The following is a 25,736-nucleotide window of genomic DNA, read 5'->3' as shown; positions in this document are numbered from 1 at the left end:
GGGATCCATCAGCTCGTGGAATCAAATGAGCTTGAAATTCCTGAGACACTTCTAAGTGAACAGGAAGTTCTCAATGCCTTTAAGCTATCTCAGCAACATAAGGCAAGAAAGGGACGAATCCCTTCAGTCTTACATCGACAGATTCCACAAGGAGCTCCATAAAGTAGCTCACACTCCCGAAGAGTCTGTTCGGACTCTCATCATCGCGGGAGTCCGTCCACAGACAGATATGTGGAAAGAGCTGCAATCAGAGGATGACATTTCCCTCACCCGCTTCTACATCCTTGCGGAGAAATACCTTCGTATTGAGAACTCTGTGGCGGCGCTCCACCAGCACGACCCCGACACTTCAGGTAGTGTACCTGGTCGGTGGGAAAATAGGAGAGTTGATCATAGATGGGCTAATGACGATCAACGAAAAGGAAAGAAACCAAGGTTCGAGCCCAAGAAGTATTATGCTCTAGTTCCTCGTCGCGATCGTGACAAGAATCAGTATACCCCTTTGAATGCATCCGTTTCGACCATTCTTTATAAGTCAGAAAAGGCCGGTCTGCTCGGAGAGTCTGAGCCTAAGCCCATGAAAGGTCCTTCCTCGTCCAGAAACAGCAAAAAATAATGTCGTTATCACAGGGACAATGGGCATCACACCGATGAATGTCGAGCTCTCAAGCAAGCAATCGAAGACCTTATCAAGCAGGGGCATTTCAATAAGTATGTTGATGATTCTGCTCCCACAAGGGAGAAAAATCGAGAGGAACCAAGTAAAAGCCGTCGTGATCGCAAGGGTATCTGCAGCATGGGGATAATCTTTAGAGGGTCGTACCTCACAGGAAATTCGCGAGGTGCCTAAGAAAGATATGCTTGCACAACCCATCACGACCCCATCAGTGTGATGAACACGATGCAGCGACCACCAAAGGTTCGCTAGGAGGAGGAAATCACCTTCTCCGAAAAAGACGCAGTTCGATTGCATCATCCCCATGATGATGCTCTCGCCATCACACCCCAAATAGGGCGCTTCGACATCCACAGAATGTTGGTGGACAATGGAAGTGTTGTGAACATCCTGTTCCAACCAGCTTTCAAGAGAATGAAATTGGATGAGGCCGACCTGAAGCCCGCCTCAATCCCGTTGTTGGTTTTACAGGGGATCATCTAATCCCCAAAGGAACGATCTCGCTTCCAGTCACGTTGGGTGACTCTGACGAGATGAACAAAATAAATGAATTCTTAGTAGTGGATTGCCCGTCCGCTTTCAATGGCATCCTAGGGCGACCTCTACTGTGGAACTTCAAAGTAGTCACTTCGATCTACCATCTCAAGATGAAGTTCCCCACCCCAACGGGGATAGGGGAAGTAAGCGGGTCTCAGAGCGCATCTCGCGACTGCTATGTAAAGGTAGTGCAGATGGCATGCAAGGGGAAAGGCATCTTGCGTGGCATTCCCAAACAGGCAATAGCGATCAGCCGGATCGAACCACAGCCTGGCCCAACCGAGGCTAACATGGATCCTCTCATCCAAGAATGCCCTTCCAATGGGCCAATTGAGGATTTATCTGAAGTGTCAGTCGACCAGAGTGAGTCGAGCAGATTGTTGAGGATTGGAAGCAATCTCAACCCCCAACTCGCCAATGACCTGACCAGCTTCCTTAGAGAAAATATCAATGTGTTCGCATGGATGCATGCCGACATGGTCAGGATCAGCCCGAATGTCATTTGCCATGCTCTGAACATTGACAGTGAGGCCAAATCGGTCTGCTAGAAGAGAAGAGCGATGGATCCGGAATGATATGTTGCCTTGAAACTTGAGGTAAACAATCTCCTTCGGAATGGATCCATCTGGGAAGCCCTCTATCCGAGCTGGGTTACCAACCCAATTCTAGTAAAGAAGCCCAACGGCAAGTGATGGACCTGTGTTGACTTCACCGACCTCAACAAAGCATGCCCAAAAGATAGTTTTCCCCTACCAAGGATCGACCAGCTCGTGGATGCCACTTCCTGGCACGAGTTGCTGAGTTTTATGGATGCATACTCGGGATACAATCAAATTTCGATGTATGTGCCGGACAAAAAACATACCTCTTTTGGTACAGATCGAAGGTTGTATTGCTACAAAGTTATGCCCTTCGGCCTAAAGAACGCTGGCGCTACTTACCAGCGGCTGGTTGACCGAATGTTTTCCTTGCAGATCGGGAAGTTGATGGAAGTCTATGTTGATGACATGTTAGTCAAGTTGCATGTCGCTTCAGTCTTGCTGAGATGTTCGACATCCTCCGAAAGTACAAAATGAAGCTCAACCCCCTTAAATGTTCCTTCGGAGTTTCCTCAGGAAAATTTTTGGGGTATATGGTTAACCAGAGGGGAATAGAGATCAACCCCGAGAAAATCCAAGCTCTCCTCGATATGAAGAGCCTGACCAACAGAAAGTAGGTTCAAAGCCTCAACGGGCGAATAGCGGCACTCAGTTGCTTCATATGGAGGGCAACAGATCACTGCTTGCTATTCTTCAACATACTCAAGGCCAATAAGAAGTTCGAGTGGACCCCCGAGTGCGAACAGGCATTCTAGAGCATTAAAGAGCACCTCGGGAAGCCACCTCTTCTGTCCAAGCCTCTCCCACAAGAAATTCTACTCCTGTATCTTCCATCTCCCAATACGCGATTAGTACAGCATTAGTTCGAGAAGAAAGCAAGGTTCAATGGCCAGTGTATTGCGCGAGCAAGCGTCTATTGGATGCCAAGATACGGTATCCAAAAATGGAACGATTAGCTTATACCCTGATGATCGCTTCTAGAAAGTTGCAACCTTACTTCCACACTCATATAATCCATGTAATGACAAGTTACCCACTCAAACAGGTCCTCTAGAAGCCAGAGGCATTGGGTAAACTGCTCAAATGGGCCATGGAACTAAGTCAGTTCGATCTACAATATAGATCAAAAGCAACCATCAAAAGGCAGGTTGTTGCTGATTTCATTTTGAAATTCTCATATCACTCGACCAAGGAATCTGAGCAACAAGCCAGCGAAGTCAACCAGGAAACTATTCAGAATCTGTCAACCTAGAGCCTATACGTCGACGGATCTTCGAACAGGAAGAGGGCCGAGGCAGGTCTTCTCCTCTTAAGTCCCGATGGGACTTGTATTCATGGCATCCTCCGATTTGGGTTCAAAGCGACCAATAATGAGGCTGAGTATGAAGCTCTGCTCGCTAGATTGCGGTTGGCCAGAGAAATAGGATCAACCGCGATCAGCGTCCACAGCGACTCCATGCTGGTTGTCAACCAGATTTTGGGGGAATATCAGGCCAAGGAAGAAAACATGATCAACTACCTGAAGAAGCTAAGGTTGCGCTCAAGCCATTCAAGCACTTCACAATCACATAGATTCCTAAAGATAGCAATTCTGTGGTAGATGCCTTGGCAAGGATACCCTCATCGCTAGACTCAGATGCACCGGAAAGTATTCCTGTTCGGTTCATAGAGGCCCCCAATGTCAGCTCGACCGAACAGGCCACAGCAGAATCAGTTTCTTGGATGACCCTTATCATTTATTATCTGTGAGATGGGACCTTGCCCAATGACAAGGTTGAAGCAAGGACCCTGCGAATAAAAGCTTTACACACTTATAGGAGACCACCTGTACAGGCAAGGGTTTAGCGCCCCCCTTCTCCGATGTGTAACCAGCGAAGAAGCAGACTACATCATGCGAGAGATACATGAAGAGATCTGCGGTAATCACACGGCCACACGATCTCTCACCAACAAAGTTGTTCATCAAGGATATTACTGGCCCCTGATCCAAGAAGACACCTACAACTTTGTCAAAAAGTGTGACAAGTGCCAGCGATTCGCGAACATACCGCGAGCCCTTTCCCACCAGCTGATAACCATGACTAGCCCCTGGCTATTCTCCATGTGGGGAATCGATCTCATTGGTCCCATGCCAGTTAGTAAAGGGGGAGTAAAGTATGCAGTGGTCGTGGTAGTTTACTTCACCAAGTGGGTCGAAGCAGAACCATTAGCCGCGATCACCACTAAAAAGCTCAAGGACTTCGTCTTCAAGAACATCGTGTGTCGCTATGGGATTCCTCATACCCTCATATCTAATAATGGGAAGCAGTTCGACAACGAGGAATTCAAGCATTTTTGCGACGAGTTGGGTATCCATAAAAAATTTGCCTCAGTCGCGAGACCGCAAGCAAATGGTCAAGTTGAAGCTGTCAACAAAACCATCAAGCACACTCTGAAGGCCAAACTTGGCGCAGCCAAGGGGAATTGGGCCAACAACCTTCCTGAAGTCCTGTGGGCATACAGGACAACTCTAAGAACATCTACTTTAGAAACCCCTTTTTTGCTATCATATGGCTGCGAAGCGATGATCCCTGTGGAGGTGGGGATCGATTCACTTCGAAGGGACCTGTTCAGCGAAGCCGACAATGAAGCGCTTATGTGCGCAAGTCTTGATCTAGTTGAAGAACATCGCAGCAAGGCTCAGCTAAGAATAACAGCCTATCAGCAACGCGCGAAAAGGTTCTTCGACTCTAAGGTCAAAAGAAGAGACTTCCAAGTTGGCGACTTCATTTTAAAGGATGTCATTCTCAGTACTAGGGAACTAAGTGCGGGAGTTTTGGGACTGAACTGGGAAGGCCCATACCGCATCGCCAAAGTAATAAGACCGAGGACTTACCATCTCAAAAGGTTGAATGGTTCCGAAGTACCGCGAGCTTGGAATGCTAAACATCTCCGACCGTATTATCAGTAATTCTGAACCCGATTTCTCCTTGTAAAAATTTTACTTTTCTCAATCTTTATAAATAAAGTGTATAATTCTGCTCTTTTGTAATCATTTTTACATATGTATAATCCTATTCGCATAAACTTGTTCCAATGTAATTGTAAACAGTTAGAGTGCGATCTCATGTATAACAGGGTACGAAAATTTTAAGTACTCATGAAAGATTAAAAAAGACATGTATTTATTCATTAATGATAGGGACTGCAAAAGTAAAAGCAATCATGGACCTTCATCCCCAATTCTTGGAGGCGCGACCTCATCGTCCCCAGACTAATCGCCGATCACCTAACCGGCTGTGGGCTCTTTGGGGACATACTACAAATGCTCCCCCAGGTTAGGTCCTCAGGCGGCCTCCGCTACATCCTCATCATCAAGCCGGGCCATGGATCTGAGGATGTCCTGGTATTCCTCCAGGAGATCGAATATATCCATTTCGGGATTCTTTGGCCGAAGGGCATAGATGGACTGAATTGCCCATTCAGCAGCCTTCTTCTCGATCTCTAACTCTTGTCGCTGCATCTTTCCAGTCAGCAAAGTGACTCTTCCCTGACTGGCTTTAAGTTCGGCCTCAAGCGCCCACCTTTGCTTCTCAGTAGTCTCCCATAGGTCGCCCCTTTCCCTCTCTGCTCGTAAGGCCTGCTCAGAGGTTGTTTTCAGCTCCTAGTCTTTCTCGCCAGCCTCCTTGGTGACTCTGGCCACTGTCCTCTAGAGCTCCTTTATCTCCTCTCTGTGCTTCTCTAGCTCGGCCTTCTGAAAGTCCACCGTGCGAAGAGTAGCATTCCTTTCATTCAGATACTGGTTTGCCGAAAGGTGGATAAATCTTTCTTTGCTTCAACGGCTTTTAAGTCCTGTTTGAGTCGCGTGTTCTCTTCTCTCAACGCAACCATCCCCTCAGCAGCTCCCAGTTGGACCTTTTGTAGGGACAATTGCATGGAGAGCAGAGCTTGCAAACGAAGAAAGTAATAAGTTAGTTTCCTTGCTACTGAAAAGAATAAAAGTCCTCGCCGAGGACAACTCGTTCTACCTTGCTCAGGTGCTGAATGGATGTGGACATCAGGTCCACAGGATTGGAAGCCATAAACTCCTCAAAAGTCTTCGCGAGCCCGCACTCCAGCAAGGTAAAAACCACCGGTTGTAGATGATCGGGTTGTCCCATTGAGTCAAGCATAGGAGTGTTCGTACCCGCGCCTCCAGCACGAGTCATACCGCCAGCCAGTTCCTTGCCCGGTCTTCTCCCAAGGTCCGCGACCTCGCTCTGTCTTGTAAGCCCTTGGGCTCGAACTCTGACTCTTCATTCTGAAGTTGCTTTCGCTTCTTGGACTTTTGGGCCATGGTCTTTTGCTTCGAGCGAACAGTCGAAGGCTAAGGAACCCCAGCATGTCATACCGAGACACTTGCCGAAGTCCCTCTGACGGGGGGACCGCTAAAAGCAGCTCCAGTCTGTCCGGTGGTGCCTACTCTGGGGAAGGTGAACTGCCTCGGTCGTGGCGATCTGGACACCTTGGGAGGCATGGTTGCTCCATGCGAACGTCGTTAGCAAAACAGTTCGCTGCATGCGAAATCAAAAAGGCTAAGGTTAAGAAGCTTACTCGGTGTGGTCTCTAGGGTCGCTTCTGAGTTGAAGAAACCATACTTCCGCAAATTTGCGGTTGTCACGAGCAATCTTGCGTCACGACTCTCTTCGAGCAGAAAGCCGAAGGTAGCGATCCTGTTTGGTTCCTCGAGGAGCTCTAACCTGGTCGTTTTGTTAACTGCAAGGAAACAAAGAGCTCGTTAGCGAAGAACAAAAATAAGTTCGCAAACTCACAAGAAAGGAGAACCTACTTGGCTCCTAAAAATGGCAAATGCCATCATGACTGAAGAGAAAGAATTTCATCTCGTATGTCCCTACGTTGCTCGGGTAACTATGTATTCCCCTTCAATGGTAGGTCGCTTAGAAAGATAGTAAGAATCCTTGTCCTTACTCTTTTTCAGAATGTACGAGCAATCGAGCTCTAGGGCGGTTAGCTCGCTCAATCCGTTCTCGTCGCACGCAATGTACATAGCCACAGCTATCATGTACGCGTTCGGCGTGAGTTGCAATGGTGTGATCCCGAAATGATCGAGGACCGACCTAACAAAAGGATGAAAAGAGATTAACCCTCCAATCTTGAATATGTTCTCAGAGATGGCAGCCATTCCTCGTGGCGGACTCCGAGCTGTGTGTGTCATATCTCGGAAGACCTCCACGCTGAGAGCATATTGGTCTACCACCTTTTGGATCTCATCGGCAGTAATTATCGACAGGATCTCTTGAGGGGGACCCTCCTCAGTCCTGATCGTTGGGGAGTCCATTCTTCTGCGGTCTGAAAAGAAAAGCGACATGCAAGGAATCACTCAGTCTTCGTACATTGTTTTGTACAATGACGTGGAGGAAAAAGTAAATACTTCCTCCCTTAAACCCTAGAAAAACCCTAACATAATACTTTTAGAGCCACCATCAATGGCTCAATCCCAAAGAGAATATTTCATCTCCGATCAACTACTGGCAGACTGTCATCGTCCGACAACTATTGGAAGCAATAAAAAATGATAAAAAGTGGCAGAAGGATCATCTTCACCTCTTGAAATTATAAGATTAGTCCTCTTGCTCTGGATATCAAGCGTGCACCAATCTGATAAGACAAAGAACCAAGGCTCACGAAAATCTCTTGCTCTCTCTGAGAAGATGAATATTGTGACATTGCCTAAAGTGAACTTGGGGTTTTATAGTAAGGAAATGGCGCTTTGGTTTCTCGAAGTCAAACGACATTTGGGCGGAAAACGCATCTCACCGTTTATCGCGACCACGTGTCACAGATTAGCGAAGAAGAGTGACCGTCACGCTTTGAGAAACCAAATCGTTGTTCTTTTCCATTGAAACACTCAAGCAACGACATGTTCTCCCTCCTCCACATTAAATACGCCCACGTCCATATTTATTGTTCTGATAGAAAATGTCGTTTCAGCATTGCTCGCATTTAATGCGTATGGCTGGCACTTATTACGCATAGGACACGTCTGTCAGAGCAAAGGGTACTACATTAAATATATCTGCTGCAAAAGTACAACGGATAACATCTGGAGAGGTCGTTACGCACAACACTCTTTGGCTCGTGTCTCGTGTCTCGTGTCTCGTGTCTCTTCGCGAAGCGACGTGGCTCCTCGATCTTGTCTAGTATCAATCGCGAGGTGATGTGACTCTTCAACTTGGATGTATATTGGTTACGAAGCAACACGATCTCCTACCTTCAGCAAAAAATTTCGCTGAGTGCAATCAAGTCGTGAACCTCGAATGAAGATCAAAGTCATCGTCGTGGCACTAGATATGGTCTAATACAGGTCACTGACCCTTAAAGTAAAGGCCATTTCAGGTCGCCTGCGTGGAAATGTTTTCTCGGCCCTCCACTCTTGAATATGTTCTCGGAGATCGCAGCCATTTCTCGTAGCGGACTCCGAGATGTGTGTGTCCTATCTCGGAAGACCTCCACGCTGAGAGTGTATTAGTCTACCACCTTCTGGATCTTATCGACAGTAATTATCGACAGGATCTCTTGAGGGGGACCCTCCTCAGTCTTGGTTGTTGGGAAGTCCATTCTTCTCCGGTCTAAAAAGAAAAGTGACATGCTGGGAATCACTCAGTCTTTGTACACTGTTTCATACAATGACGTGGAGGGAAAAGTAAATACTTCCTCTCTTAAACCCTAGAAAAACCCTAATAGAATACTTTTAGAGCCATCATCAATGGCTCAATCTCAAAGAGAATATTTCATCTCCGATCAACTACTGGCAGACTGTCATCGTCCGACAACTATTGGAAGCAATAAAAAATGATAAAAAGTGGCAGAAGGATCATCTTTACCTCTTGAAATGAAAAGATTAGTCCTCCTGCTCTGGATATCAAGCATGCACCAATCCGATAAGACAAAGAACCAAGGCTCACGAAAATCTCTTGCTCTCTCTGAGAAGATGAATATTGTGACATTGCCTAAAGTGAACTTGGGGTTTTATAGTGAAGGAAATGGCACTTCGGTTTCTCGAAGTCAAACGACGTTTGGGCGGAAAACGTATCTCACCGTTGATCACGACCATGTGTCACAGATCAGCGAAGAAGAGTGACCGTCACACTTTGAGAAACCAAATCGTCGTTCTTTTCCGTTGAAACACTCAAGCAATGGCACGTTCTCCCTCCTCCACATTAAATACGCCCACGTCCGCATTTATCGCTCTGATAGGGAATGTTGTTTCAGCATGGCTCACATTTAATACGCATAGTTGGCACTTATTGCGCATAGGACAAGTCTGTCAGAGCAAAAGGTATTACATTAAATATATCTGCTACAAAAGTACAACGGATAACATCTGGAGAGGTCGTTACGCACAACACTCTTCGGCTCGTGCCTCGTCGCGAAGCGACGTGGCTCCTCGATCTTGTCTTGTATCAGCCGCGAGGTGACGTGACTCTTCGACTTGGATGTATATCGGTTGCGAAGCAACACGATCTCCTGCCTTCAGCAAAAAATTCCGTTGAGTGCAATCAAGTCGTGAACCTCGGATGAAGATCAAAGTTATCGTCGTGGCACTAGATATGGTCTAATACAGGTTGTTGACCCTTAAAGTAAAGGCCATTTCAGGTCTCATGCATGGAAATGTTTTTTCGACCTCTTTGCATCCAGGTCGGGTCAACCAGTATCTTCAAATGCATCAAGTCAAGGTATAATATATAGTTTCCAAGGTTCGATTCTCAAACCTTAAAAACTAAGAGACTTCTGTTATGCCTGAAAAAAATAGGACTGATGAAAAAGTTATTAAAACTCTCTGATTCCAAGAACGTTGCCAGTAGTAACCGACAATTTACAATTGCTCTGTTTGTGTTTATATTCTGTTATGGCGCCTGTAGTTGGGTCAACCCCGGAATGCATCTCATTAGCTGCGCTGGTGCACAAGAAGGGGACACTTGCTTCAGCATTACTCAATCTGACTAAAGAATTTTTCGGTGAGATGAATACCAACCTTGACTGTATCAAGATCTTTGTTGGTGAATTATTTGCTGAGACTCATTTAAGTGCTAACTAGTTGATGAAGTGAACTTTATTAATTAATTATAACTCGGGGACAAATATGTGGAAAAATAGGAAAAAGAAAACATTTTTTTAAGTAATTATTTACTCCAAATAATCAAAAATAATTTTCATATTTATTGAAACTTCTTGTTTTGTTTCAAATATTTGTTTGTTAGATGAATTTTTTTTACTAAACTGAAGAGGGTAATTTTTGTTTTTTTTTTTTTTTTTTTTGTTTAAATAAAGAAGACTGATAATTTGGATAGGAACTAAAAATTACTTCCCAATTAAAATTGCGCGATTTACTTTCTATTATTTTTCGCTCTCTCTTTTTTTAAAAAAAAAAAAATTCTTTGCTGAAATGGCGGCGAAAAAGAAGGTTATAGTTAAAAATAAATAAACCGCATCATCATTATTTTTGGCTTTAATTTATTTAATTGTACGGGACCGTTTGGTATTTTCTTGCCTTTTGAGTTTTGAGGCAACCTTAACTTACCGCTGCGTGAGCAAATTACAAATGAGAAGCCTCTGATATAATGTTAATATGCGCTTGAAAAATGAGGCTGTAACGTATGATGAACTTGACGAAACAAGCTCTTCCTCTCTTCGAAGCCATTCAATCTTTCATACCCTCAACTCACTCGAATCATCTCTATCACAGACAAAGCAAGCGCATGCTCAGATTCTCAAAACCGGCGTCTCTAATGACACGTATCTCGCAACAAAGCTTCTGTCTCAATATGCAAATCACCAACACTTCGATGACGCAAACCAAATCCTTTCTTCTACTCTTGAGCCGACAACCTTTTCTTACTCTACTCTTATCTACGCCTATTCGAAACAAAATCTTTTTACTCAATCACTCCGTGTATTCGCTCAAATGCTCTCTCACGGTCTGGCACCTAATACTTTCTTGTTGCCTAATATTCTAAAGGCTTGCACTGGATTGTTGTCACTGGAAACTGGAAAACAAGTTCATGCAATGGTGTTTGTACACGGGTTTAATTTAGATTCGTTTGTTCAGTCTTCTTTGATTCATGTGTACATTAAATTTCAGAAGATTGGGGACGCTCACAAAGTGTTTGATAGAGATTAGCCCTACCGGATGTGAAAACTTTTAGTGCTCTGCTTGCGGGTTACGCGCGACAAGGGTGCCTGGATGTAGTGAAAAAAACTCTTTAACGAGATGGGTCGTTTAAGAGTGGAACTCAATGTGTTGTCTTGGAATGGTATGATTGCAGGGTTTAATCATAGTGGACATTATGATGAGGCGGTTCTTTTGTTTCAAAGGATGCATTTTGAAGGATTTACGCCTGAGGAGCATAGTGTTTCTACTGTTCTTTCCACTGTAGGCGACTTGGAGAATCCCAAACTTGGGATTCAAATTCATGGTTTTGTGATTAAGGAGGGTTTATTAGAGAACAATTGCATCAGTACTTCACTTATTGATATGTACGGAAAGTGTGCGTGTTCATGGAATATGTCCAAAGTGTTTCATGAGATGGAAAATTTGGATGTCGGTGCTTGCAGTGCTTTTGTAACGGGTCTCTGTAGGAATGGTCTTGTTGACAATGCATTGGAGGTCTTTAGGCAATTGCAGAGCCAAGGAGTGGAACAAAATGTTGTGTCTTGGACGTCAATGATTGCTGGTTGCTCACAAAATGGGAAAGGTATTGAAGCATTGGAACTTTTTAGAGAGATGCAGACAGCAGGGTTCAAGCCAGATCATGTTACAATACCTTGCTTGCTATCAGCCTGTGGAAGTATTGCAGCATTGATGCACGGGATGGCGGCCCATTGCTTTTCTATCAGAAGAGGAATAAATGATGGTATTTACGTGTCTGGGGCACTAATTGATATGTATGCAAAGTGTGGAAGGATTCAAATGTCACGACTTTGTTTTGATATGATGTCATCCAAAAACTTGGGTTGTTGGAACGCTATAATGGGTAGATATGCTATGCATGGAAAGGCTAAAGAAGCTATAGAGATTTTTCATTTGATGCAAAGGAGTGGACAAAAGCCTTGTTTTATTAGCTTCATTTGTGTATTATCTGCCTGCAGCCAGGCTGGCGTAGCTGATGAAGGCTGCAAATTTTTTGATAGCATGTGTAAAGAGAATGGTATTGAAGCAAGGTTGGAGCATTATGCTTGCATGGTAACCCTTCTAGGTCGTGTTGGGAGGCTAGAAGAGGCATATAATATGATTGAGCGAATGCCTTTCGAGCCAGACACTTGTGTTTGGGGAGCTTTGCTTGGTTCTTGTAGAGTTCACAGTAATGTGAGTGTAGGTGAGGCTGCTGCTAAACCTCTTTGAGGTGGAACCTACAAATTCTGGGAACTACATGCTTCTGTCCTATATATATGCTTCTGAAGGCATGTGGACTGAGGTTGATGCAGTGAGAGATATGATGAAAGCTATGGGTTTGAGGAAGAGCCCTTGCTGTAGTTGGATTGAGGTCAAAAATAAAGTGCACTTGCTTCTTACCGGAGATGAATCACATCCTCAAATGGCCCAAATCATGGAGAAGTTAAATAAATTAAACATGGAGATGAAGAAGTCAGGTTACTTTCCACATACTGACTTTGTGCTGCAAGATGTGGAGGAGCAGGATAAGGAGCAGATCTTGTGTGGGCACTGTGAGAAGTTGGCTGTAGTGCTTGGACTCCTTAATACTCCACCAGGAGCTCCTCTTCAAGTGATTAAGAACCCAAGAATTGCTTTGATTGTCATGCTGTTATAAAATTTATATCCAGTTTTGAAAGGAGAGATATATTTGTCAGAGACACTAATAGGTTCCATCATTTTAAAGAGGGAGTTTGTTCTTGTGGGGATTATTGATGGAAAAATGTTATGGCTGACTCAGAAATTTAGCATCACTCATTCACTCTTGAAAAAGAGGAAGTGAATTTGTGGAACTAAATTTCTTTGCTTGGGGTGCTTCTGTATTGGTGGAGTGGAGAACAGAAACTGGACGCAGTCATTGGTACTGTATAGTATATAAATTAATTAGCCTGTTTTCCCAATTATGACGAGTAGTATCAGTTACATGGAATTTATGTTACTGTATCACTTTGTTCATCAGCCAATACTTTGCCTAGCATAGATTTTTTTTTTTTTTTTTTTTCTTTTCCTTTAAAAAAGATAACAATGAAGCTTTTTAATTAAACAAAAAATGTTCTGCCTTATGAGGAGGGCTTGGCTCTTCCAAAATTATACTACAATAGTATAAACACTATAATCTTCAAGGCTTTAGGTAGAGTAGACAAGTATGTTTGATACTTAAAAATACAGGACAAAAAGAAAAAGAGATTCCTGTAGGACACTTTAGTTTTCTTTGTAGTCTATTTAGAAATTCTTTTGTGCAGTTCCGCAGTTCGAGCTGAGTTGAACTTGCTAGACAAATGGTGCCATGAACTTGGTTCCCTCTGTTATAATTGTTACAGTCTTTTAAATCATACTGCTGTTATTCCATTATAAAAGTTTCAACTCTTGTATTGTTTGTACTTTTAGTATCTGGTTTGAAATTTCTGTCATAGATCCATGCAGATATGTCTCTGCTTCAGGCCAGAACTTCACCTTTCTGTCATGGAAAAATGTTGAAGCTGGTCTCTGAAATAGAGAGGCTTTGCCTCCATGCTTTGGTCTTGGGTAGATGATTAGGCTAAATTTCTTGCATTAACTTCTTATTTTCAGTATGTGGTATTATTTTATATTTGTAAGTTCATGCATTGACACATAGGAGAAACTATACCTTTTGCCCGTGCCAAACCCCTCCAGATTTTGAGCTAATTTGGGGAACTGGCACCTATAATGTATTTACGTTCAATCTAATTGACTACTTATGTTTAGAGACTGGTCACATCATTTGTTAATTGTTAGATTTTGCAGGCTGATAATATTTTTGTTAGAGTTAGAACAATTATGGATTATGCTAATTCACAGGCCTTTGCTGACTATGTTGATTTAGTTGCTTGTTTGCAATTATTCTTCTCTGTAACTAGAAATCTAAAAGCTTCTTTAGTGTGAGGCAGCTAGATTTTGCTAGACTATTCTCATAGAATTTTAGCCCTTTATCAAACACAAGTAATCTATAACTTTATATGATGCGAGGGTTGGAAGCGTTTTTTACCCTCTTTATTTTTAATAGGTTTAATTGAGAATTAGAGGGTTTTTTAGTTTTATTAGTAATCCAGTAATTTAAAAGTTATTGATTTAACTCTTAAAAAAATCAATGTTTTGTATCTATTAATGATAAGAAAAAAAACTTTAAAAAATGAATAATATTGCACATACATTATTTTCATACAATATTTTCCATACAATATTATGTGGCAAGATATGATTGATTAATTTAAAGTTAAAATTAAACTTTCACTCAATCATATTTTGTCACATAATATTGTATAAAAAATATTGTATAAAAATGATGTATGTGTAGTATTATTCTTAAAAAATTAATAAAAAAACCATGTTAAAACTTAAAAATACCAGAGATTTTCAGTAGTTTAAAACTACAGACTTTTAAAGTTTTCTTAAGTAATTAAAATAACTTTACTTTTGTCAAATGACTGATATACCCTTCCAGCCACATTAAAATATCCTTACAAATCCTTGGAGTCTAAGCGCCAAATGAATAGACAGAAAGCATCAATGACAGCATTAGCAAATTGTCCAACCAGTTATTATCACGAAAATAAATTTATAACTCTAACATTCTCTTCTTCTTCTTCTTCTTCTTCTTCTGTAATTTTAAACAGGTCCTTCAAGTCAACAGCTTTTACTTCTCGATCCCTTCTCTCTCTTCGCTGCTTCTCCTCTCCTCACCCTGGTACTTTTACCCATTTCTCATACCTCCTTTTTCTGCTCAGTTTTACTCCATTTTACCTTTGTCTCGTAATCTCCATGTTTATATTACTGTTTGATGTTCTCTTCTTGAATTTTTTTTTTTTTTTTGATGTTTTGTGTTGTTATTTGATCTGGGTTGCTGTGCTTTCGTTGATTTAGAGTCGGATAAGTTGTTTCGGGCTATGATTTTGTTTGTTTCCATGTGGGTTTTTCTGAAGACTTAGATTCTTTTGATTCGGTGAACGATGGTTTTGATTGAGGTTCGTTGTGGAGTTTTATATATATATATCAATGCTAGTTTTACAAAGATAAATATAAAGGGGCATCCAAAGATAATCTCACCCTTGATTTTGATGATTTTTCTCTCTTTTTCTGTTTTTTCTTTGTTTTTTTTTCTTCTTACCGACGTCACTTTGTAACTCTTGTATGGGTGTTTAGCATTTTTCATAAATACATATATAATTTTTTTTTTTTTTTTATTACCGAAATCTATGGGAGGAGGTCAGATGGTGGTTACCCTTGATTTTGATGATTTCTCTCTCTTTTTCCGTTTTTTCTGTGTTTTTTTCTTCTTGCTGGCCTCAATTTGTAACCCTCTTTGTATGGGTGTTTAGCATTTTTCATATATATATAATTTTTTTTTTTTTTAATTAACGAAATTTATGGGAGGAGGTCAGATGGTGGTTTGATTATGTGGGTGTGATGAAGTTTGAGATTATTCGAATATTGAAGCTTGTTAATCTTTTTGAGTAGTTCTGTAGCTGGTCGTGCTGGTGTCTCGGATTCGGATATACTTGTTTGTTATTTGTGTTTTTCTGCTTTAGTCATGGTTTCGAGCAATAAATTGGATATGAAAATCTCTGTAATGTACTTAGGGTTACTCAAATGGAAGTTAGATAAAAGTACAACCAAAAGATTTTTAATGGAAGTTTTTAAGAACAAGAATTCATTGGTACAAGGGACATCAAGAATTTTCAGCACCTTTACTGATGCTTTATGTTTTATTGTTATATGATTAAATTATTCTTCTGAATCAGTAGTTGTGAAAGTGCTTAATGTCGGATGTATATGTGAGATGAAAAGTGATTAGCTATAAGGGTATTGAAGATATGTGAAGTGGATATTAATAATGTTGTTAAGGTTCTAATTGGAAACAATATGACATCTCCTCCCTCAATAAGCCATGAAATTGGGTTGGTGGCTGACAGAGTGATGTTGTAGCCTGTAGGTCCAATCAATGTTCATGAGTGTCATTTGCCTGGCAACAAAACAACACATTAGCAATTGATAGTGATGCGTAAAAGATATAGTTTAGAAGTGCATTACTAAACGTTTTAATATGTCATGACTCCTGAGTTATAATTATAAGAGAATGAAGAATCTTCACCTGTTAAAGATATATATATTTTATGCTTTCTATAGACAGCTAATATTCATGCGTTTTAGTTGAAGATATGGATGGTGGTGCTGGTATAAGTTTGTATCCGTCGCATCGCTGCAAGACTCTTTATCTGGTTGGTATCTCTCTTGTTTTTCAATTGATATACAATATCCATCGTGGATTTGAAGCTGCTACATATTTGGCTTGAAGGATGTTCAAGATTGCCTTCTTTCTTGGCTTTTGCTCGCAAACCAAGGCATTGTGGTCTTATGAAACGATACATCCAGGTGAGGCATGCACAAGGAATTCACAATGTTGACGGAGATAAGAACTTCAAAGCATATATGTCTCCTGAATATTTTGATGCACATCTAACCCAACTTGGCTGGCAGCAGGTCGGTTGCTGGTCATTTCCATTTTCATAAGTAGAGTAGTTGAAAGAAAAGCATTGGCTACATTTTGTGAATTTTTTTTGCAATTGATGCAGGTTGACAATCTGCGTAAGCATGTCCATGAAACTGGGCTCTCAAAGCGGATTGATTTAGTAATTGTTTCTCCTTTGCTTAGGTATTTCTGCCATACTTTCTTGTGGATATCTATTTTCTGACTTAGTATTAAAGTGTTTCTAACTGGCTTGCATAGGACCTTAAATAAGACAAAGTCGACTTGTAGGGTTGAAAGTGGAAAGTGTTGTTCATTTTATTGTTGTACTATTTTTTATTTTTGACAAAGAATAATGTGTGACTCTTAATCGTATTTTCACCCATCTATTTAACACTTGAAATTGATAACTTAATACTATGGGTTCAGGGGTGTTATTTTCTACGATTGTGTTCTTTGAACTCATCGTTTTGTTTTCTCCAAAAGATTTCAGCTCAGGATTATCAAGTATTTTTCCACCAAACGTAGAATTTAAACCTTCAAGTTGCACAAATTAGATTTCAGCTCTCGTTTTGGTTGTTTCACTAAACAGATTTTGTTGAATGTACTATTCTGGATGCTACTTTTAATCTGTTCCACTTTTTAATTTGTTTAGTTCATTTGCTATAACATTTAAATTTTCTCTACACTAAGTTGTAAATACTGTGATGTTTTTAGGACACTGCAAACAGCTGTTGGAGTTTTTGGTGGTGAGGGCTATGAGGATCGGATGGATGTAGTACCACTAATGGTGGCAAATGCTGGAAACAGTGGCCGTGCTGCAATTTCAAGTCTAAACTGCCCACCAGTCATTGCGGTAGAACTTTGTCGAGAACATTTGGTATGTCTTGCACTACTATCTTTCTCAAGATTGTGCATAATTACTTGTAACTTGTAAGCAATGATAACATCCTGTTGAGAAAGATTGTTGTTGAGCTGGATAGTTAGTTCTTTTAAGGTGTGTAAAGAAAATAGTTATTTCTTTTGTCAGCAAAATGTAGAATTAATTTTAGCTCTTCATTCCTTTTTCATCTTATTAGTTGCTTTGAATGTTTAAATAGTCAATAGCTATTGTAATGTCCAATTTTCCCCCATATAGTGAAAGATTAACAGCCAGTTCTTCCTCTACTGAAAGGACTTAGCGTACCTCATTGGGAGGACAGCAGAAATCCTGGCCTTCTACACGAACAAAACTATCTTTTCAATGTATTATGCACTAAAGGCTTGTTTGGGCTGATAAATCTTTGCAGAAAGTCTGTTAAATTGGGTTGTTAAAAATTTTTTGTTAGTGAGAGAGAAGTGAACTTACAGCAATCTTTTAACTGTTTCTCAAAAGTGTCATTTCATGTAAAGGTTCAGGGGTTTTCAGAAACATATTGGAGATTTGCTTTTTGGTACATGTCTCCCAGAGGATGATTCATTGCAAATGTAATGAATCATACCATGTTGTAACCTGTGTTTTAGCTATTCAGCATCATATATGTGCCATAGTGGCTAAGCATGAGTGCAATAATAACAATTAAGAGAACATTTAATGATATGCTTGCTATGTCCTTGTGACTTTAAAAATTGTGTTTTTCAATACCTTCAAGGGCTGGACATGCAAATTCTTACCACGAAGTATAAAATGGCTGGTAAATTCAATTTAGTTCAGTGACCTGAGTGCTTGGTTGAGTGGTCAATCCTGAGCCCTTGCTTTTAACCAAGAAGTTTGGGACTGCCTGTTTTGAATATTGTATCTTGTGAGTTTTTTGAGTATCAAGGTTGTAAGACTTGGCCATGGTCTCCAGCTAAAAACTCTTGTGAATCCACATGAAAGTTCAGTGGATTTTGGATATTGAAAGAAGAATACAATGTATTCTGGTTGAAGAAACACATAAATATGAAAATATGTAACCTTTTTCTTTTCTTTTTTTTTTTTTTTTTCCTTAATCATCTTGTTACCAAAAGTTAATGATAGAAGATTCCTTGCCACTCTAGCTTGTGGAAAATTGGTGTGATGTGATCTCTGCTTTACATGGCTTTGTTTGTCTATTCCTTAATTGCCAAATTCTAATTAATTTCAGATTTATCCTTGTGCAAGGAAAGCTAAAGCATATCATAAATGCTGGTGCTAATCTAGCTTCAAGTTTGTAGTTTGATTCTGGGAAACTTGGTGCCAATTATTTTTTGTTCTGCAATTGTAGAAACTCAGTTTACTTTTGTTTGAAGTTTCACTATTTGTTTGCCATATTAGGAAATTCCCAACCATCCAATCCACATACTTTTGCTGGAGTATTTCAGCTCCTGAGCTAGTGGTGTCAATTTAGCAATTTTTTTTTTCCTCAGTTGCTTTGCTATGTTATGAAATCCTTGTGTTTGGTTGTATTGCTGTCAGAAAGTTGTTTTATCTTGGTGTAAAAGATTATTTGTTGAGTATTTAATTGAAATTGTAAAACAAGAACAATGACAAAGAATATATGAATTAGAATAAAAGAAGGAACAAAGGTAGGAAGCAATAAGAATAAGTAACAGGAGAAAACAACTAGATAAAATGTGCTATGTGGCTCATAATCAACCTTGAAGCTGAAACCCTTTTTTAATCATAAGTCTTCGTCATGGAAACACAAAGAATTCAGCTTTTTCTATTGAATTAAAACCTAATAAGTCGTAACCCTTTGGTTTACTTTGACAGTTTAAGTTGTAGGGTCTATTAGTAATCTACATTTTCAAACCTGGTACCCACTGCTAGAAAAGGGCAAAATTAGCCAAATAATATTCTGATATAATAGTGTGAACAGTGTGCGTATAACATGTTCAGCAACTTGAATATTTCTTCTGACTAAAAGTAAAACAGTATTTATCTAAAATCTGGCAGTTTCAAACTAAAACTATTTGGAGGCTGAGGCAACTACTACTGGCATTTGTACTTACTGTTTCTTATTGTTACTTATTGCAGGGAGTTCATCCTTGTGATAAGAGGAGAAACATCAGTGACTATCAGTTCCTCTTTCCTGCCGTTGATTTTTCCCTGGCAAGTATTTAGATTCTAAGATACACCTAGAAAAATCTAGTTGGTTTCTCAGGTACTCTGTTGGATAACTTTTGACTCTTCTGCTCAGATAGAAAGTGATGAAGATGTATGGTGGAAGGCCAATGTTAGAGAGACAAAGGAAGAAGTTGCTGCCAGGGGATTGAAATTCATGAACTGGTAATACCCCGTTCTCCGGTGCATGGGGCTCTGGCTCAGAACCTCATGTACAAATATAACTTACAGAGACTGTTAACTGTGAACTTTATCAAAACCTTTTGTGTGAAATTTGGTCCTTCAGGATAATTCCCAAATATTTTATGTGTTGATTTTTGTTAAATATATAGCTGTAGACATTGTGATTGATAAAGTGGGATGGTCCTTCTATGTTATTATTGTTTTTGACATCTTAAGTTTTATCATTGTCTTCTTTTTGCTAATGTTAGTTACAACTTTTCAAAAGCAAGAAGATCATTCTAATGGATCACTTCCTCTTTTGAACTACTAGTTTTAGTCTTTGTTTGCATTTATGTACATCTCATCATCCAGTACATTCACCATTGAATTTTCTATTAGAAGCTGCATGATTTTGTTAATTGGGAATCATGTCAAGTGACGATTATTACCAATAAGTATGGAAAATTACAATCTCGTGGCTGATTATATGGTATAAGTTGTATAGTTTATTCTCATATAAAAGTTACTACATGCATTGAGATGATTTATTTGATGTGAATCCGTCTAGGCCTTAATCTTTCTCCTCCCTGCTTTGCAGGTTGTGGACACGTAAAGAGAAAGAGATAGCAATTGTCACCCATAGTGGATTCTTGTTTCACACATTAACTGCATTTGGAAATGACTGTCACCCTTCTGTGAAGGCAGAAATATGCAAACAGTAAGCTATACTGTTCCTCATTCGTGCATGTGTAATCTCGTTGCATCTTGCATGTCAACAAAATTGTTATTTTCTTCAGTCATGTACGTTTGTGTTTTAGACTCTTGCGCATGAAATGACATTTTTGACATGCACTTGCAGTTTTGCTAATTGTGAGCTTCGCTCCATGGTCATCGTTGACAGAAGGTTTGTGCAATTATTGTTTTTACGGCTAAAACAATATCTTGTTTTGTTGAGTTCAGGTTCTCATTAGTTCAATTTTTTTCTCCAGTATGACTGGGTCGGACCCCTCAACGGTAAATTATCCAGGAAAGTTTCCTTCTGGGTTGGATCTTCCCAGTGATGTCGCGGATAAGAAGCTTGAGAAAGAAGAAACCAGTTCAAATTCAGTAGAGTAGTCACTAGTGAAGGAAATGGGTATTCTTAATATACTAATCGCATTGTTGGAAACTCTGGCTTCTTTTCTCTACATACAGTAATGTTGTTTTAAAAAACTTATGTTTGCATGAAGATCTTGGTTGCAATTTGAATTTGGAAGACATAAAACCAACTATATTTGAAGTTTTAATTCTGATGAATATGATCCTTGGATCATTATATTTGAAAAGTTTCAGTACGTGAAGCAGATAGATCATATCATTTATAATAATATCCAGTGTTTTAATAACCTAACCCAGCAAAATTGTGAGGTCTCAGGTTGACCAGTTTAAGTGGTTTGACTCACTGCCAAAAGTTTAAAATTCAGCAAATACATCCCTAAAAATAACAGTTAAGTCTCAATTAGTTTAAAATTTAACAAACACATCCTGAATACAAATCGGTGGTTGACTAGTTGGTGGCAACGACACACAAAACGTAATCCCAATTTTCCTTGAGTCATTCCCCAAAAAATCTATCTAATATCTGTTCGAAATCGGTTCGATTTTGATTAGATCTCACCACTGTTGGCGTCGACAACCCTCCTCATCACTACGAAAATAGTCCCCTCAGTCTTTTGACCAAAACTCATCTCATCTCACTCCTGTTCATTTCGCCAATCGCTAGTAAAAGTCGGTTGTTGTCGCTACGAGTTTTTTTCGATTTTTGGTTGATTTACTAACTGGAAATCATCTTCGTCATCATTGCACTTAACGGCCCTTCCTCTTCAAAAGCCCCAACATCCCAGTCTTCAATTGTTCGTCGATCACCATTTCAATTTCTGAGGTTTTCGGTGAATAGGAAAATTGCTAACTCGGCTTGGTGAAAGTTCCGGTTCAACCGATCGGGTCAGGCCATGTTTTAAAACATTGATAATATCTCACCAAATGCAAGGTTATTTTCTCGTTACTTGATTTATATCCCAAGATGATGCATTCAGGAAACCGAGCTTGGATGTAGTCCTGCAAATAATAGGATAAATGTTAAAGAAACTTAAAACTTGAAATAGGAAACTAGAATTGCATATTCCATAGCCACTTTCTATCATATGGGAAATAAAACGTTTATCAATTTCAGTTATAAGGAGTTCATTATTATTATACCTAAAAAATCAAGGCTGACGTAAGCTTACATCAGTAAACACTAATCAAAGTTCAAGAAGGTTTTGCGCCGATCAGGAGCTACCACGTGACCCCAAGACAGAAAAAATACGATTGTCATCAACTTAACAGATTCAGGTTTTGTCTATAAGTGATTAAAGATCACACACATGTCCAAGCCCAAGATAATTTAAAGATATTTCATAAGTTATCAGCCAATAGAAGGCAAGGAAGGACTTGCACGACATTTACCCACTTGCAAATTTATAATTATTACCTTAAATTCAATTACTATAAATAGAGGACTCCCCCTCTCATTTTTGGAATTCTGATTCTGATTGTAATTTTTATTTTTAAAGCAAAGATAACTTACGAAAAAAAGACTAACTTGATATTCTCTCTGAATATTCAGTTATTATATCTCTACTTGTTATTCACTATACGCAACCTCTTTGTAAACTCTCATATATAAAAGACTCAATGGACGTAGAAATCGTTTTAAGCATCCAAACCACTTTAAAAATTATCTCTCTCATTTATTATTCAGTCTTTGTATTCGATTATACTGATTAATTCTTGAATCAATTATATCATATATAATTTCTAAAAACAGCTTAACACTTTATATGTGTAAATCATTGATGTTAAAATGACGTATCAATGATTATCTTCAAATAGTTTATGTAAATCCATAACGTTCACCGACAAGAAAATTGTACATTCTTCTTGATACTCAAAAAATGCCAAAAATATGAAAATCCTTGACCAACATCATCCTTCCATGATCAACGATCAACAATCAAGGAATCATTGTCAAACATTAATTGATTAAAGTGCATCAAATATTTGGGTGATATTGTCACCCAAAATTTCAGGGGTGACAATGTAATTATCCATAGAAGGAATCTCGTAGGCACAACCAACCATAGTTTGAACACATAAAGGCGATGCTTGAAATTATTGTGAGAGAGCATAAAGCTGGGTGTCAATCCATGGAATAAAAAACCCAACATATTTGTCAAACAACGCCGCCGTATTATTCCACGATATGCTCAGCTCAGCCGAGGTTAATTACAAGAAAACTCAATGTAAGTTGTACGTAGTAATGAATCTGAGATTCTCAAAAAATACATAATGAGGTTGAATTGAAATAAAAAATAAGTCTTTTGAGGAAGGTAATGGAATGGTATAATATAATTACAGCATTTTCCCACGAATTGTACGCGGGACGGGACACGTCACCATTCTCTAATTTATAAAATTCCCCTGCATTTCTTAAAAGAAAAAAAAAATTATAAAATATTTTATTTAATTATTACATGTTGAATATTATTGATAACATGTTCCACTTCCACTTACTACTTCATGTGTTATAAAGTCTACATAATACTGTTAGCTTGATAATAATCACTCTCTTATCCCATTCTCTTCATTGGCCCCCACCATTCCCATCTCTTTCCATTTATATCACCCTCTTTTCCATCCTCCCCTCTTCATCTTCCTCCACCTGTCCCATTTTCCATCCACCCTCCCGTCACTCTATCCTTCCCTTTGCCCTCCCTATACGTTCTACCAAGATAAAACATCACTCTAGTCTTCTTCTCCAACTCCATTTACTACCATCTCCTTCCTTCTCTCATGGATTGAGTGTCAAACATCAAAACGATATCGTTTTCTCTTTAGTTCTCTGTAAACAAAAACAAATATGGAGAATTTTTCTTATAATTCTTATCCTGATTCCGGCAACTCGTCTCCTCGTTCGCGCGAGATCGATTTCGAGAACACGGCGCCATGGGAGGATCAGAACCCTCAGAACATGAAATTCAAGTTCATGTGTAGCTATGGCGGCAAGATCCACCCTCGTCCTCACGATAATCAGCTCGCGTACATCGGCGGCGAGACGAAGATTCTCGCCGTTGATTGTACGATCAAATTCGCTTCCATGATTAACAAGCTCTCCGCGCTCTGTGGCGAAGCGGACGTCTCGTTTAAGTATCAGCTCCCCGGGGAAGATCTTGACGCGTTGATTTCGGTTACTAATGATGATGATCTCGAGCACATGATGCACGAGTATGAGCGGCTTTTTAAAGCTTCGGCTAAGCCGGCTCGGATGCGCTTGTTCTTGTTCCCGGCGGTTACTAATTCCAGTTTTGGATCCGATGGTTCCAAGTCGGAGCGTGACCGATTCGTAGAGGCTTTGAATTCCGGTCCGAGTCATGTGAGTGAGTCTAAGAAAATCGCTAATAATGTTGATTTCTTGTTTGGTTTAGAGAAAGGAATTCCACCGCACAAAATTCCGGAAGCGGTGCAGCCACCTCCGCCTCCGCCGCCGCCGGAATATCACGTTCCGGATGATCGAGGTATCGGACCGGATCGGGTCGTTTATGCGGATCATGCAGTGAATCCCGTTGAAATACAGAGACAACTTCAAAGGTTGCAGATGAGAGAACATGAGCAACAAGTTCAAGAAGCTATGTTCATGAGAAAGACTGAAGAAAATTTAGCCGGCGGAATTTACGTCGCCATGCCTGAAAAAGCTCAGCCGCCGCAAGGGACAGTACCTTTGTCCGTACAGCAAACGGCGGCGTTTCAAGTCCCCGGTCCGAGTTACCCGGCCACTGTAACCAGCACACACGGGCAACCGGAACAGCCGGTTTATATGATCCCTCAAGGTACTACTGTGTATCACGCACCGCAACCACAATCACAGCCACAGCCACAACCACCACCACAAATGATCCGACAAGTACCGGGTCAACCCGGTCAACATTACTATCCCAACATGCAAAGAATGGCTCCGGGCCCACCTGCTCATGATGTTTACCGGGAACAGCCGGTTTACAACATGGTTTTACCTCCGCAGACACAAGCGCCGCCGCCGAATCTGCCGCAGATGGGAATGGTGCGGCCAAGTGGTGGCAGCGGCAGTGGCGGTGGGGTGGCAGTGACGGATACGGGATACACGCAGGTGGCATATGATAGTGGGGTGGGGAGACAAGTATATTACACGGCAGCGGGAGGAATGGTGGTGCAGCCGCCTACGACGTACCAGGGAGGAGTTGGGGTGGCGGCTAGCGGTGAAATGAGGGGCCCGGAAGGGAAGGTGGTGGGTAAGGTATCTCAAAATTGATGAATATGAATGTGAGTATATCAATATGTTGTTGTATTAAGTTAAATTAAAATGTAACGTATGTTTAAGATGATTAGTTAGATTTTAAATTATGATATGGGTTATGTTGGAGATGAGTTTATCTTAATATGTTATTATAAAGTTTTTATATATTTGCATCAGCTTAGCTTTAGCCATAAATAATGTATAAACCCAGATAATAGTTTCAATTTTAAGAGATCGTCTTCTGAATCAATCATTTCTCCTTTTCTTAGTTGCCGAAAGTTTGGTGTATATTCTGTTTGCTATTTGATACATCCTTAAATGTTGAATCATGTTTGAGATCCAAAATAATCAAATATTATATCGTACAATTAGGTGATGTAGTTTTGATCCATCCATATCTTCTGGGAGTTATTGATGCTTATAAGGGATGTATTGTCCATGATTATTGCCTACATTTCCCAACAATTATTTTCCCTTAATACAACACTTACAATATTTGAATGGGATTATCTCACTATATAAGTCTTGCAAAGTGGCTTCATATATTTATTTATGACGTTATGTCTAACCATTTTGTGTGTACCTCAACTAATCGTTCGAGATTTTGTACTGATTGGATAAGAGCTCAGTGGTTAGTCCTATTAAGTGAGACCATGGTAGATCCTATTTTGTA

At 40.2% G+C, this 25,736-nt stretch overlaps 3 protein-coding genes across 4 annotated transcripts; all 3 read left to right on the top strand.

Moving 5' to 3' along the window:
* The first annotated feature begins 10,420 nt into the window (after positions 1-10,420).
* LOC116137361 (pentatricopeptide repeat-containing protein At1g20230-like) lies at positions 10,421-12,718 on the top strand. Its single transcript, XM_031423043.1, is given in 5 exon segments — positions 10,421-10,963; positions 10,966-11,043; positions 11,045-12,180; positions 12,182-12,591; positions 12,594-12,718. Coding segments are annotated over 5 exon segments (2,292 nt in total).
* Positions 12,719-14,653: 1,935 nt separating this feature from the next.
* LOC116137397 (phosphoglycerate mutase-like protein 1) lies at positions 14,654-20,893 on the top strand. Of its 2 annotated transcripts, XM_031423084.1 has the most exons (10): positions 14,654-14,708; positions 16,172-16,239; positions 16,394-16,501; positions 16,594-16,673; positions 17,205-17,367; positions 19,465-19,539; positions 19,628-19,716; positions 20,312-20,431; positions 20,573-20,617; positions 20,703-20,893. In XM_031423084.1, exons 2-10 carry the CDS (start codon positions 16,180-16,182, stop codon positions 20,827-20,829), a joined length of 867 nt encoding a protein of 288 aa, XP_031278944.1. In that variant the 5' UTR covers positions 14,654-14,708; positions 16,172-16,179; the 3' UTR covers positions 20,830-20,893. The 2 variants fall into 2 exon arrangements, with proteins under 2 accessions (XP_031278944.1, XP_031278945.1); XM_031423085.1 differs by lacking the exon at positions 14,654-14,708 and having other exon boundaries at positions 16,317-16,501.
* A 2,640-nt stretch (positions 20,894-23,533) lies between these two features.
* LOC116137371 lies at positions 23,534-25,239 on the top strand. The gene has a single exon (XM_031423052.1). It carries the CDS (start codon positions 23,654-23,656, stop codon positions 25,076-25,078), a length of 1,425 nt encoding a protein of 474 aa, XP_031278912.1. The 5' UTR covers positions 23,534-23,653; the 3' UTR covers positions 25,079-25,239.
* Positions 25,240-25,736: the final 497 nt, after the last annotated feature.

The sequence above is a fragment of the Pistacia vera genome, unplaced genomic scaffold (genome assembly GCF_008641045.1).
Source record: "Pistacia vera cultivar Batoury unplaced genomic scaffold, PisVer_v2 Contig323, whole genome shotgun sequence".
Lineage (NCBI taxonomy): Eukaryota > Viridiplantae > Streptophyta > Magnoliopsida > Sapindales > Anacardiaceae > Pistacia > Pistacia vera.
This window is presented reverse-complemented; position numbering and strand designations above follow the sequence as displayed.